This window comes from Zootoca vivipara, chromosome 16 (assembly GCF_965207765.1).
Source record: "Zootoca vivipara chromosome 16, rZooViv2.hap1.1, whole genome shotgun sequence".
NCBI classification, from domain to species: Eukaryota; Metazoa; Chordata; class Lepidosauria; order Squamata; family Lacertidae; genus Zootoca; species Zootoca vivipara.
In genome coordinates, this window is record NC_142599.1 from 33,408,443 (window position 1) to 33,422,490 (window position 14,048).

Sequence of the window (14,048 nt, forward strand, 5' to 3'; positions counted from 1 at the left end):
ACGAGAAAATGGGCAGGGGCAAAATCGGGCAGAGCCTGTCCGATTTACAGAGTCCACTTCTCTCTCTCTGTGCTCCCCCATCTCTGTTCCCCTCCTTGCCACCCGGCCTCTGCAGGTTGGGAGAGCTAGAGGGGCCAATGGCCTGATCCAGCTGGGCTTTTATGTTCAATGGGTCTCCTCTGAGTAGGAGCAGGAGTAACAGCCCTTGCAAAACCACTGCAAGGTGACGGCGCAGGGAAAAGACAACTATCCTTATATGTATTTTTTTTTCTCTCCGCCTTTTATTTAATTTTTTTTAATAGACTAAGAGCAAATATATGAAAATCACCAGCCAAAGCTCTCATGGGGTGGGGGGGGGGGAAGGGGGCACAAAAAAAGGAAAAAATATAGGAGAAACCCCCCCCCCACCTCGCCACCCCCAAAGTTCCTTTGCTTGTTTTTTGTCCGTGTAGTTGGTTGGTTGTTTTTTTGCCCCCCCGGAAATGAAAAAAAAGTGTCCGTGCATTTTGCATAGGTTCGGTCTTCACAGAAGACAAAGGGAAGAATCGCGCCCCCACCCCACCCAAAAAAAAAACCCTTTAAAAAACACCCCAAAAGACTCTGGCTTAGGCGGGCCGGTGCCCGCCCCGTGCCCACCCCACTACATGATCAGGTTTTTTTTATATATATAATCTATAGACACGGATAATAGAGCCTCTCTCTCTCTGTACAGGACACATAAAGAGATATGTACAGGTAACCCCCCCCCCTCGGGTTGAGGGCTAGGAGATCACATCCTACCACTCTACACGCACCCTCCAGCTTGAGAGTCACCAGGAAGACAGTGTGTTTTGCTGCCGCCGCCACCTATCTCTGGGGTGGGCATTCCTGGGGCATGGTGCCCGCCCGCCACCCCTACGCAGAGCGCACAACTCTCCATTGCAAAAGTTTTCTCAGGCCGTGCAAAACACTCCCAGTGTCCTGACCTGAGCCATTTTTTAAAAGTTCCTGAAGGTGGTTCTGTCTCTCCAGATCCTTTTTTTCTATTTTTTTCCTTCTTTTTTTGCAGTGGGGGCATTGGAAAAGGCGGGCAGGTTGCCTATTGCTGCGGTCCTCAAGAGAGACTGGGAGCCCGGCAGGAGGAGGGAAACGGCATATTCTGTTTTTTCCCCCTTCTTCTCTGGGACACCAAAACAAAACCCGGTCGCCCCTCCGAAGTCCGCAGGAGAGGGAGGGCCTGGTCTGAAATACCCGCCATTCCCCTCACACACGAGCAGCCCCAGTGAGCAGCAGATGGGGAGAAAGAGAAAAATCGGAAGCAGAGGGAAACCCCCCCCCAGCTGGCGGGGAGGAGGTGGAGCAGGAAGAAGGAGCAGCACAGCCAGGAAGGTCAGTCGTCCTCCATCTTGGGGCCTTTCCTCTTCACTCTTCATCGCCTCAAGCTGCCTCCCTTTGGAATTGTATTTCTTTTGATATATAGAAATTTTAAAAAAGGTCTGGTGTTTTCTCTCTTTTCCTTGTCCTCAGAAACAAACCGGGGAGGGCCGCTGGCACAGGCTGGGTCGGTGAGCTTGAGTCGGGGCCCCTCTCCTGCGGCGACTCGCGGGCGGCTAGGAGGCCAGCAGGGTCATGAGGAAGAGGGCAGCAGCCACCGCCAAGGGTAAGTGTTCCCGCTTCGGACTCGTCCCGCTGATGCTTTTCTCCAGCTTAGGCATCTCGGGGTTAAAATTATCTGCAAGGGGGGAGAAAAAAAGAGAGAGAAAGAGAGAGAAAAGGGGAAGATTGGACTCTAGCAAGGAGTTGGGCACCCTCTCCCCTCCCCTGGCAAGTGCCTCCTGCTCAAAGCGCCTTCAAGGTGGCGGGCAGCAAAGGATTCTGGGTGTATCGGGGAAGAAGACGGCTGCCACCCCACAGCTCAAGGGTCAGGGACCCTCTTCCTGCGGCAATTGCCTCCTGCTCAAAGCGCCTTCAAGGTGGCGGGCAGCAAAGGATTCTGGGTATCAGGGAGGAAGACGGCTGCTACCCCACAGCTCAAGGGTCAGGGACCCTCTTCCTGCGGCGAGTGCTTCCTGCTCAAAGCGCCTTCCAGATGGCAGGCAGCAAATATTCCTGGTGTATCGGGGAAGAAGACGGCAGCTACGCCACAGCTAGAGGGCTTTATTACCCAGTCCAGGACAGACAGAATTCTGGAGAAGTTCTTGCCCTCTTTCCAGCAAGTGGAGGGGGGCACTGCCAACAGGGAGGGGCTGGTGTTTTGCTGAGTCTCTGGGAGAAAAACCAGGGCCCCCTGCCGCCCCCCACCCCAGCAGAGAGAGAGAGCACTGTGGGCATCACTCACCCAAGTCCTCGATCTTCACCTCGGGCCCTATAGTGAACTGCGGGAGGGTCGGAACCGCTTTCTCCCCAGAATGCGACGCTGTGGGCAGGAGAGGGTGGGGGGGAAGAGGGTTATGCCCAGGGGGGAGAGAGGACGGCGGCCAGGCCCCAAACCCCACCGCCCCTAACAGCCCTCCGTTGTGGTTTTCACCCATCCCACCCCGATGAAGTTTGCTGCCCCCCAACCCTGGCACCCTGGAACCCCCAAACAAGCCGGGTGCCCTTTGTATGTGTTTTTTGGGGGTGGAGATGTCAATTGAGGGCACTGGGTCAAATGACACACAACGTAAGCTTTTGGGGGGAGAAAGTGGAGCATGTGCCAGGAGTGCTGTGGGTGTGTCAGAAACGATGAACAGCACCTTACAGGGGGTGGAGTATTATGGGGTGCACGCAGAGCACAAATCTGTCACTGCATTTCTTTTTGCTAGGCCTTAGTGTGGATTATCATTAGTGGGCTGTTAAGCCTTTAGTGTCCTTTTCAAATCGACGCCATCAGAACATAGGCAACGGCCCTGTTGAGAGTCGGAACAATTGGTCCACCTGGCTCAATACTGTCTACACTGGCTGGCAGCAGCTCTGCAGCATTTCAGACAGGAGGCATTCCCAGCGCTTCCTGGAGATGCCGAGGACTTCTGCATGCAAAGCAGGTGCTTTACTGCTGACCTTCTCTTAAATAGAATAGCATTGTTCTAGTCCTCATGGTTTTGACCAAACAGCTGCTGTAGGAATGGAAGGCACTGCCTTATTCTGGTTTTTGGTCCATCTAGCTCAGGGATCTCTGCGCTGACTGGGGCTGATGGGAATTGCAGTCCTAAAATAGCTGGAAGGCCCCAGATTATGGGATGGAGACACAGAGGCATGGCTGGTCCTGAGTGCCCTCTGGGCCTCTCCCCCCCCCCCCGGAAATTATTCATGCTGCTCTGTGTTGGAAACGCTTTGGGTATTTTGATAGATAAGCCAGTGTGGAAATACGTCATACAGCAACCGTATCATTGCATAGAAGTATTGGGTAAATGGCATAGGCTGTGTAGAACGCGATTAATAAATTAACGGCGACGGTAAATGTTATGAAATATTCAACAGATTTATGCACTTATTTAAACAGCCGGAGGTCAGTCTCACAGGGCACAGGCGAGGAGGGGCTGTTTATCACTGGAAAGTGAGGAGGAACAACTGCCTTCGGGGTTTGTCTGCTCTCTCCGAACGCGCCCCGTGCGCAGAAAACGTAAACATTACGAAATCCCCTTTTCATCTGGGGGTGCCAGCGACCTTTCCTTCTGTTGCACCTCCATTTCACCACACGGGGGTGTGTTAGAGAGAGAGAGAGAGAGCGCATCCATGAGGACTAGCAGCTTGCTTTTGAAGGGGGAAAAAACAGGAGGTAAAACTTTTAAGAAGTATCTACACAGCGCCCTGTCCACGAGGTCTCGCAATTCGCTTTGGAAAATAAAAACAGCGCAATGATAATGAAGATTGTCAGCATGCTTTGCTTAGCACCAGATTCTGTGGTGCAATTGCAGAAAGCATGGAAACGAAATGAAAGAGCAAGGGTGCCTGCAGAGAGAGAACCAAAAGCCGGCTGCTTAAGACCTCTGCAGGCTTTTGCACCCCAGATAATCCTTGCTCCCTTTGGTCAGGCACAGATATCTAGAGCAGCACAGAAGAAGAAAAATGAGGGGCTTGTATCCACCTCTCAGAGTAGACCCATTAACTTGAATGAGCATGACCATTTTTCCTAACAGGTCTATACTGAGTCGAACTTAGCTGGATGTGTGTTTGCATGGGATGAACGTGCTCAGAGCGCTTGGGACAAGGGATGTGTCTCGCGCACACCGGGGGGTGACGGGTATGCCCCAGGGAGGTGGGGGTGCCAGGTGGGGGTTCAAAAGAGAAAAGGAGGCCAGGCACTCACGGGAGGCGCAGCAGACAAAGACCTTCATTCGGAGGCAGGCCCGGCGGTGGTTGTGCATCGGAGTTGCTGGAAAGGAACAGAAAGCAACGTCAGAAGAGGCTGCTGGATCAGGCCAAAGCTCATCCAGTCGAGGATCCTGTTCTCCCACTGGCCTGCTGGATGCCCCAATGGGAAGCCTGCAATCTACTGTTCAGTGGTAGACTGCCGTAGGACATGGAGGTTCTGCTCTGAACTGCTGTGGCCATTGACATCAGAAGAGTCCTGCTGGATCAGGCCCAGTGGCCCATCCAGTCCAGCATCCTATTCCCCCGGTGGCCAGCCAGTTGGGGGGGGCATTTTTTCTACCTGCTTTCTTAAGGAAGGAAGGAAGAGGTATATTTGCAATATAGGCACCCACACACCCAAAAAATTCTTAGGGCGGGAGATTCTATTAGCTAAGTCAAAAGGAACCTCCTTGGGCAAAGGCAGTCTATCTGAGCCATATGCTAAGTTCCTCCCCAGCACCCGAGATCCCCTGAGCTGCAAATGCCAATGATTGCACCTGGGACCCCTTTTGCACTGAAGGTGCTATGTTTCAGCAGCAGGAGACCGCCCCTTCAGGCAGAAATCTCCCTGCCCCTGTCCAGGGCAGACAATACCGAACTGGACAGGCCAACAGCCTGACTGCTTGGTTTATAAGGCATCTTCCTATTTAAATCAGCCCTTCGCCAGAATCTTGAGGACTAGCACCTCGCTTTTATTTCAAGGGGAAAGGCACAGCTCGGCGACAGAGCCCTTGCTTTGCATCCAGAAGGTGGAATCCCCAATGGGATCTCCCGTGAACTTAGATGCAGCAATGTTTTGAGTCTGTCAGCCAGCAGCTCCATGCTGCCCCCGCCCCTCGGGGGCCCTCGGCTGTTGCCCAACAGCCTGGATTTCTGGCGCTGGTCCCAGAAACGCACCTTCCACCTGCTGACATTCTGCAGATGAGAATCAGGGCAGCCAGCCTTGTTTACTTGATCCGTATCTGTTTGCACCCCGGAAGGATCACGGCCTGAACTAACCAACCCCCACCTCTGCCCGTTCCTCAAGGCTCCCCCCCCCTCCACACCAGCTCCTCGGCCGCCTTCGGGATCCAGGCCCTCCCTTGGCAAGGGACTCCCCCGCCTTTCAATGCAAGGAGGAAGCATTAGCAAATTGATCAACACGGCCCTCCGTTTCTCCTTCCCTTTAAAGAAGGCGAGGAGCGTAATCTCTAGTAAAAGGTTTAATCTCGCACTCGGATCTGGTTGTACTCATTATAGACATGCTCGGCAACATTTGCTGGCTGGATAGGCAGGGGGATTTTTTGAGAGGGGAGGGGTGGAAGGAGAAGGCCAAAAGCCAGTGTGTTGTAGAGGATGAGAAAAACCAGAGGGGGAAACAATCTATTTCATTATTCCACTTTTTCTCTTATGTACACACATAAACTGGGATAGCTGTGCTGGTAGAGCACGAGGCTCAATCCCAGGGTTGCAGGTTCGAGGCCCACGGTGGGCAAATGATTCCTGTGGTCCCTTCCAGCTCTACAATTCTAATGATTCTTGCCCTTTTTCCCATTTCATCATTTCCATTTCAACTCTCTGCGGTAGGTTAGCCCGAGGGGGGGGGAAGTGACTGGCCCCCAAGTCACCCGTGGGTTTCATAGCTGAGTGGGGATTTGAACTCTGGTCTCCCAGGACCTAGTCCAGCACTCTAACCACTACTGTTGGCCTCCAACTCCCAGCAGCCAGCCCCACCAATCATCAGGGATAATGGGAGTTATAGTCCAAGACTGGACTGGAGAGCCACAGCATTCCCATCTCTGTACCAGGCACACATCCCAACCAATCAGGGACCACATATTTAATGAACTTAAGAGAAGTGTAAAACAGGGATGGAGAACCTTTGGGCCTCCAGAGGCGGCTGGTCTCCAATGCCCATCAGCCCCAGCCAATGTGGCCAATGGTCAAGGACGATGGGAGCTGTAGCTCAACAATGTTATTGGGCTCTAGCTCCCATTAGCCAGCTAACAGGTCCTTCCCTCCAGCCATTCACGCTGGAGTCACTCTGTCCCGTATCATGTGATACTTCTCAAGGTGTAGATTGGGCCTGAGCAAAGCTGCGCCAAAGTTTAGCCAGGGCTGCCCCCTGGTGGACCCTAGAAGTACATGCAACCACTTAGCTCTGCCAGGTGACAGAAGGAGTAGAGGTGTGGAGGGCAGAGGAAATGTGTGCGCACGTATCTGAAAGGAAGAATTTCCTTTCAAAAATTGGTCTTGTGGGGCAGAATCAGAACCTTTTAACTATCTGGACCTTTCAGCAGCCTTAATGGGAGATAGAGGCCTCATCTGCCCCACACATTTATAGCACTATGATGCCACTTTAGATAGTCACGGCTTCCTTCAAGGACTCCTGGGAATCAATCCTTATTCAAGGTGCTAAGAGGCCTTAGGAGTGCTTTAATTTTAAGGTACAGATGCGGCCAAAGCATTTAAGATTGTTGGATTAGGACTGGGGAGGCCCTGGTTTAAATCTCAACTCAGCCACCGAGCTCACTGGGCGACCTTGGACCAGCCACTCTTTTCTCAGTCTCAACCCTAACACCCCTTGCTGGGTTGCTTCAGTGTGTTTCACTTCTGTTTCAGTATACAAGTGAAACTCGGGAAATTAGAATATTCGTCGAAAAGTGCATTTATTTCAGTAATGCAACTTATTATTTTTTATTTTAATTTTTACAAATGCTTTCTTTTGGAAATTCCACAGTAATAAAACAAATAGTTACAATAATACAAAAATAAACATCGCTATTACATTTCATTAATTCCATTCCATTTATAATTGACCCGCCTAACGACAAATGATTACAATTACAACAAATAAAGGCTTGACATATCTTGCTTTGCATGTCATGCATCTATCTCATATATTGGCTTCACCTTTTAAGTTGCATTACTGAAATAAAGGCACTTTTCGACAATATTAATTTTCAGAGTTTCACCTGTATCTGAAGAAGTGTGCATGCACACAAAAGCTCATACCAATAACAAACTTAGCTGGTCTCTAAGGTGCTACTGGAAGGAATTTTTTTATTTTGTTTTGACTACGGCAGACCAACCCCTTACGTATCCCTTGCTGGGTTGTTGTGAGGATGGGGAAAAAGCAGGGTTGGAAAACTGTATGTGTCCTCAAGCTCCTCACAGGAATGGTGAGATATAAACCCAAATCAATCAATTGGAACTCTTCTGTCTACTCAAATCAGGAGTGACCCTCTTAAGATCTGAGTTTTTTCCTGCTGCCTTGGTCCTTCATCCCTCAGACTGGAGACGCGAGAGATTTGACCCGAGCCCTTTGGCATGCAAAGCAGGTGCTCTGCTACCAAATTGTCCTTCAAGTAAGATTCTAGTCCTCATCGTTCTGGATAAAAGGTTCACTTAAACAGGGACATAGGAAGCTGCCTTATCCTGAGTCGGACCACTGGTGCATCTAGCTCAGAAGATGAAGCAGATTGAACCCAAATCCTTTACCACTGAGTTTATAGGCCCTGAGCTCACAAGATCTTACCCTCTACTGAATAAGCCCGCTGCACCATCAATCTCATTCCTGTCTACTCTAGTCTCCCTGAACCTTGGGCCCCTGGCCAATGTTTTGGACCTCAGCTGACGCTGATGGGAATTGCAATCCAAAACACCAGCCAGGCCCCAGTGCAAGAAGACTACTTCGGTTTTGACTAGCTGGGAGCTCTCCCAAATCCTTCAAGCCTCAGAAACAGGTCCTTCCGATCACTTGCTAACAGAGACCCTTTTCTCCCTCAACGGATGGTGTCAGGGATGGAAATCAGCCCCACACCTGCATCCCAGGAGCTGCAAACACCCCTTTGCGTTTAAGGTCTACGGGACGGTCGCGACTCAAAGACTCACAGATGTAGTAGTACTCGTGACCGGCGTGGAACTCGTAGCCCAGCGAGAAGGCGCTGTAGCGCTGGAACTTCTCCGAGAACTTGATGGGGCTGTGGGGAGCGTGGGGCCGGTTGCACTCCCAGCGCTTGAAGCCCTGGCTGATGTTGCACGTCCGGTAGCCCTCGTGGTTCACCATGTAGAGGATGTACTGCTCCATCCGCCCCTCGGGCACGGAGGCATTGTAGTGCGGGCAGTAGATGTCCAGGTAGTCATTGACGTTCACCTGGACCGTGTAGCCCTCGCGGCGCAAGCTGGGAAGGAGAAGGAGAAGCGGGGGAGAGTCAGGATTGGTCCCAAACAAAGAAACAAACAAACAAACTGCAACTCCCCAGTTTGCAGAAAGGAGCATTCATGCACATGTGTCATTTTCAGAACTTGCACATAGGCGGAAATATTATTAAAATAATAGGAATCCAAAATAGGATATCCAAAATACTCCGAATCAGCAAAACGCAGCCAATATTAGAATTGTAGAGTTGGGAAGGACCACGAGGGACATCTAGTCCAACCCGCTGCAATGCAGGAATCTTTCACCCCAACATGGGGCTCAAACCCACAACCCTGAGATTAAGAGTCTCATAGCGCTGCCTACTGAGCTGTCTTGAATAGATGGGGCTAATTTAGATTCATTCATTTTGACAGGCCTACTCTGAGTAGTTGGATACAACCCATGGTTGTTGTTGTTGTTGTTGTTGTTGTTATTGGCAATAATAATCTATGAATTATTATTAATATTAATAATGTCACTTTTCCATTTCCTCTCGAGACAGATGCCAGCAACACAAACAGTGACTACGGTAATTATTTAGTCAATTTATCTCCCCCTTCCACCCAAAGGAGCCCAGCCCTTGGATAGCTCAGTTGCTACAGTATGAGACTCTTAATCTCAGGGTTGCAGGTTCAAACCCCACGTTGGGTGAAAGAATCCTGCATTTGCAGGGGGTTGGACTGGATGACCCTTGGGGGTAACCTTCCAACTCTACAATTCTATGATACAGCAGACGACAAAGCAGCAAATAAACCCAATTTGAAATAAGCACACCCTACAAAAACATGTAAAAATGATTAGGGGTGATGGAGGAACACCAGATTTGGTATGCACTTTTTTGTGGTGGTGTGGGAGGCAGAGAGGAGAGAAAATGCAAGGCTGCTACATGCAAGTTGTGGCTCCCTCCTGAAAGGTACCTGCTGCCTTAGATAACAAAGCACAGTCACAGCCCAAGTTTAAATCAATATAAAAACTGATCAATGTATTAATACATTTGCACAGAGAGTCTGCCTCAATACAATACCTTTGTATGGAAAAGCAAGGAAATGGCTATAAATGCCAGTACTTGACAACTGCACTCCCAGCCCAAAGGACCCTCCCATCAACAGCAAGGAGTTTGGGGTTCTCCCAACGCCCAAGATTGGGATGAAATTCCAAGAGGCGACCACTAGAGGCCGCGTAACGCAACCTGGCACCTCTTCCTCCACTAGTCCACTAAATGAACTCTGTTCAGGATGAGCTTGCCATTCATTTCAACGAAACGGGTCCGCTGGGCCCTCCCAATACAAACAGCACCCCCAAAATCAGGGATGTGTCTGCCCCAAGTCCCTGCAGGAGCAGAGAATACAGTACAGTACTGGGGGTGGAGCACTCTGAAACCCCACCACCAACACGTTTGATGTTGGAAGGGACCCCCAGCCTCATCTAGTCCACCCCTCTGCACTGCAGGGACCACAGCTAAGGAATCCCTGACACACAACCACCCAAACATTGCCTGCGAAGGAGCACTTTCCAAGGGAGTCTAGTCTGCTCCAGTGTTATATAGTCCCACTCAGAGCAGACCCACTGCAATTAATCTGTGTGATGAACATGGGCCCCTCTGTTGCAACAGGTCTGCTCTTAAATAGTTGCACGTCACCTTGAATGCCCTTATTTCCCACCTCTCTTCCATCATGGGGGAAAAGGCGGCATTTAGATGGTCTGCAAAAAAATAGTAGCCAGACCAGAGGGGTGGAATCTCAAGCCCAGGGCTGGAATGTGGCCCCCAGGCCTCTCTGTGCGTCCCTTGAATGATGGGAGTGGAGACGCTCCTTCAGGTAGACTGGGCCAAGGCCGTTTAGGGCAGGCATAGGCAAACTCCGGCCCTCCAGATGTTTGGGACTACAATTCCCATCATCCCTAGCTAACAGGACCAGTGGTCAGGGATGGTGGGAGTTGTAGTCCCAAACATCTGGAGGGCTGGAGTTTGCCTATGCCTGGTTTAGTGCTGCTAGAAAAATGTAACCTGTGCTGTTGATAAAGATAGTGCAACTCGTACAGCACGTTGGCGACAAATATTCACACAGTTGTTCAGAAATAATTTTACACCATTTATCAAATTTGTAAGAAAGAGACAATTACTTACAAAGGGCCATGCAAACTTAAAGGTAAAGGTAAAGGGACTCCTGACCATTAGGTCCAGTTGTGATTGACTCTGGGGTTGCGGCACTCATCTTGTGTTATTGGCCGAGGGAACCGGTGTACAGCTTCCGGGTCATGTGGCCAGCATGACAAAGCCGCTTCTGGCAAACCAGAGCAGCACACGGAAACGCCGTTTACCTTCCCACTGGAGCGGTACCTATTGATCTACTTGCACTTTGACATGCTTTCGAACTGCTAGGTTGGCAGGAGCTGGGACCGGCTAATGGGAGCTTACCCCGTCACAAGGATTCAAACCGCCGACCTTCTGATCGGCAAGCCCTAGGCTCTGTGGTTTAACCCACAGCACCACCCACGTCCCTTACAAACTACCTAAAATAAAGTGAACTCGCAATATCAGATTTTACTAGGTTCTTACAAATTCTTGACACAGTTTTTCGTTTTTTCATGTTAATTAAGTAAGTTCAAAAAGATTCAAGAAAAAGGTAAGTTCAACGTTGTTCCCGGTAGCTGTGAGGTGCTGATGAACCAGAGTAAAGAAGACAGGGTGCCAGCATTATATCCCCATTTCGCCCTAGCAATCCATGCAGTTGAGAGGCTGCTGTTTCGCCCCCGGTGGGGCCAATTTGTTGGGGTTGGCAGATAGCACACTCCCTGAGCACAGTTTTCTGGGCTTCTTCAGTAGTCTAAGACTCGAGCCATTGATGCGTCTACTAGTGCTAACTGATAATAATTCAAACGGAATCTTATTAGAATCAACATAATACACTTCTAGGTCTTCAATTAAATACAGTGGTGCCTCGCTTAACGAATGCCCTGCTTAACAAAATTTCCGCTTAACAAAAGGATTTTTCGAGCGGAGGTTGCCTCGCTAGACGAATTCGTTTTATGAAAAATTTGTCTAGCGAATCGCGGTTTCCCATAGGAATGCATTGAAATTCAATTAATGCGTTCCTATGGGCAAAAAAAAATTCAAAAAAATTTCAATGCATTCCTATGGGATTCGCTAGACGAATTTTTCGTTATAAGAAAAGACCCGTGGAACGAATTAAATTCGTCTAGCGAGGCACCACTGTACAAAGTATTTGCATGACTAATACAGGCAAAAGAATTCATTGCTGTTCTGCTTGGGGGGGGGGGCGAGGAAAGACCCGAGTTCAAATCGCCACTCAGGTGGGTTTTCCTCCAAGCAACTGCACGCTCTCTCTCTCTCTCTCGGCCTGTTCTACCTCGGAGGGTTGTTGGGAAGCTGAAAAGGGAGAAGGGGTGGGAGACAGAATCATAGAACCGTAGAGTTGGAAGGGACCCAAGGGTCATCTAGTCCAACCCCCCCCGCAATGCAGGAATGAAGTACGTCGCCCTAGCTTCTCGTTTGAAACAGTTACTAGAATAAAAATAAAAGGGCGCATTGTTTTCACACCCGCACCATACAATGCAAAGCGCCATTTATATACTTTTAACAGTCACAGCTCACACACCCCAATCATGGGAACTGTAGTTTGCACTCTCACTGAGCTCCAGCGCCCTTAACAAACGACGCTTCCCACGATTCCTTGGGGAAAGGCCTGTGTGCTTTAAATGGGTGGTGCAAACACCAGAGTGGCATCAGGGGCGCTTTCCGCTGCGAGTTCTGCATTTCAGGGGATTGGGTTCGATGGCCCTGGGGGGGGGGTCCCTTCCGACACTAAAATCTCTAGGATGCTACAAATGCGGCCTTAGTTGGACGCCAACTAAACTAAAAAATTCCTTCCAACTAAGTTTGTCATTGGTATGAGCTTTCGTGTGCATGCACACTTCTTCAGATACCAACTAAACTGAAAGTCTTCCAAATTTTGTTTGAGGCCAAGGGGACGAGCACTGCTGGGTGGTCATTTTGCAGGATGGCTTTGTATCCGATTTATAATGGATATATTTTTTAATCAAGCCAGACCTTGCACCTACCATCCGACACCCCCCCCCCCCAGCTCTGCAGGTTGCCTGTGTATAAATGACAGGAGTCAGCCTAACGCCACTGGGCGTCTGGGGCCGCGTTGATAGACACCTCGCAAAATCAGTCTGGACAGCAACAGTCATCTCGATGCGCCTGGAACGGACGCGACCTGCGGATGCCGGGCTAGGAAGACTCTGGTGGACCTTTCTGAGCCACGAGGTCGTCCGTGTCCCCCCCCCCCTCCACCTCCCCCAGACCCTTCCAATCCTCTCACCCAAACCCATGCAAGGCACCCTCCCCATGTTCTCCTTTTCCAAGCTTGTGTCAAAAGGAGGGCACTGAACATCAATTGGCCACAGACACACATGCTGTGCAGATGCGCTCTGCAAATTATTTATGTATTTCTAATTTGCAAAACGCAATTTATGTTAAGACTCCTGGGCAGTGCTGGAGGTGGCAGGGTACTGAGGGTGGAGAGCCGGCAGGGTGTTGGAATAGAACCTGGGAGAGAGCAGGGTTCGAATCCCCACGCAAAAGTGAAGCAAGCTAAGTGACAGCTGCTTGGGCTGGAAGTCCAGATTTTGGGGCAGGAGTCAGTAAACTGTGAATTGCAGCTTTCCTTTAGAAAGAAAGCAAACTTCTAGTCTATATAATCGGCATGTTTGTGGCCTTGGGCCAGTCACCGTTTCTTAGCCTAACCTACCTGTCAAGGTTGTTGGGAGGGGAGAACCATGTATGCCACACCTTGGGTTCTTTAGGGTGGGGAAGGGGGTATATAAAATGCAATAAATGCAATAAAAATAAAAATGGCCCACCAAACTCATTGGGGGAAGTTTCCTGCAATGTAGGGGGTTGAACTAGATGACCCTTGTGTTCCCTTCCAACTCTGTGATTCAATGTGTGCAAAGACACGTAACAACAACAACAACAATAATAATAATAATAATATTTATGTCCTGCACATCTGGCTGGGTTTCCCCAGCCACTCTGGGAACGGCATCCAGGAAAATGCACACATTGGTGAAAATAAGATATAAAGCTGCCTTGTATTAGAGAAAGCTGTTTGCAAAAATGTATCAGCCAAAACTGCATGCATAAATGTGTTTATCAGGAGAAAGTTGCTCGAAAGAAATTGCCAAAAAGAAAAAAATCATTTATTTTGCACAAAAATAAACGAATTGCAAATTGCTGTGGAAATGTGGAGACCTGCATTTAAGTTTGGAAAAAATTAAGAAAACGAAGTGAAACTGAAATGGACAAATTCATCCATCCCGATGGGGGCAGGACTCTCTTTATTCTGCCACCAGTAAAAATGGTGCCAACATATCCACATATAGTCATTTAATGCGGACCACAACTCCCATTATCCCTGCCTATTGGCCATGCCGGCTGAGGCTGATGGGAGTTGTAGTCCAATAATGTTGTTTTGTTGTTGTTGTTGTTATTGATGATGATGATGATTCAATTTATCCAAAGATCTCAGGGCGG

The 14,048-nt window shown here is 49.5% G+C and overlaps 1 protein-coding gene across 2 annotated transcripts in view; it reads right to left on the bottom strand.

Annotated features, from left to right (window-relative positions):
- Positions 1-261: 261 nt before the first annotated feature.
- EFNA3 (ephrin A3) overlaps positions 262-14,048 on the bottom strand; it is a 61,115-nt gene continuing 47,328 nt past the window's right edge. The window contains exons 2-5 of one of the 2 annotated variants that reach the window (XM_035098966.3): positions 8,185-8,474; positions 4,268-4,333; positions 2,318-2,395; positions 262-1,711 (exon numbers count right to left, since the gene is read on the bottom strand). In XM_035098966.3, the coding sequence (XP_034954857.2) occupies positions 1,590-1,711; positions 2,318-2,395; positions 4,268-4,333; positions 8,185-8,474 (556 nt within the window). In that variant the 3' untranslated portion in view covers positions 262-1,589. The remainder of the gene's footprint in view (positions 1,712-2,317; positions 2,396-4,267; positions 4,334-8,184; positions 8,475-14,048) is intronic. The other variant, XM_035098967.3, reaches the window with a different exon arrangement.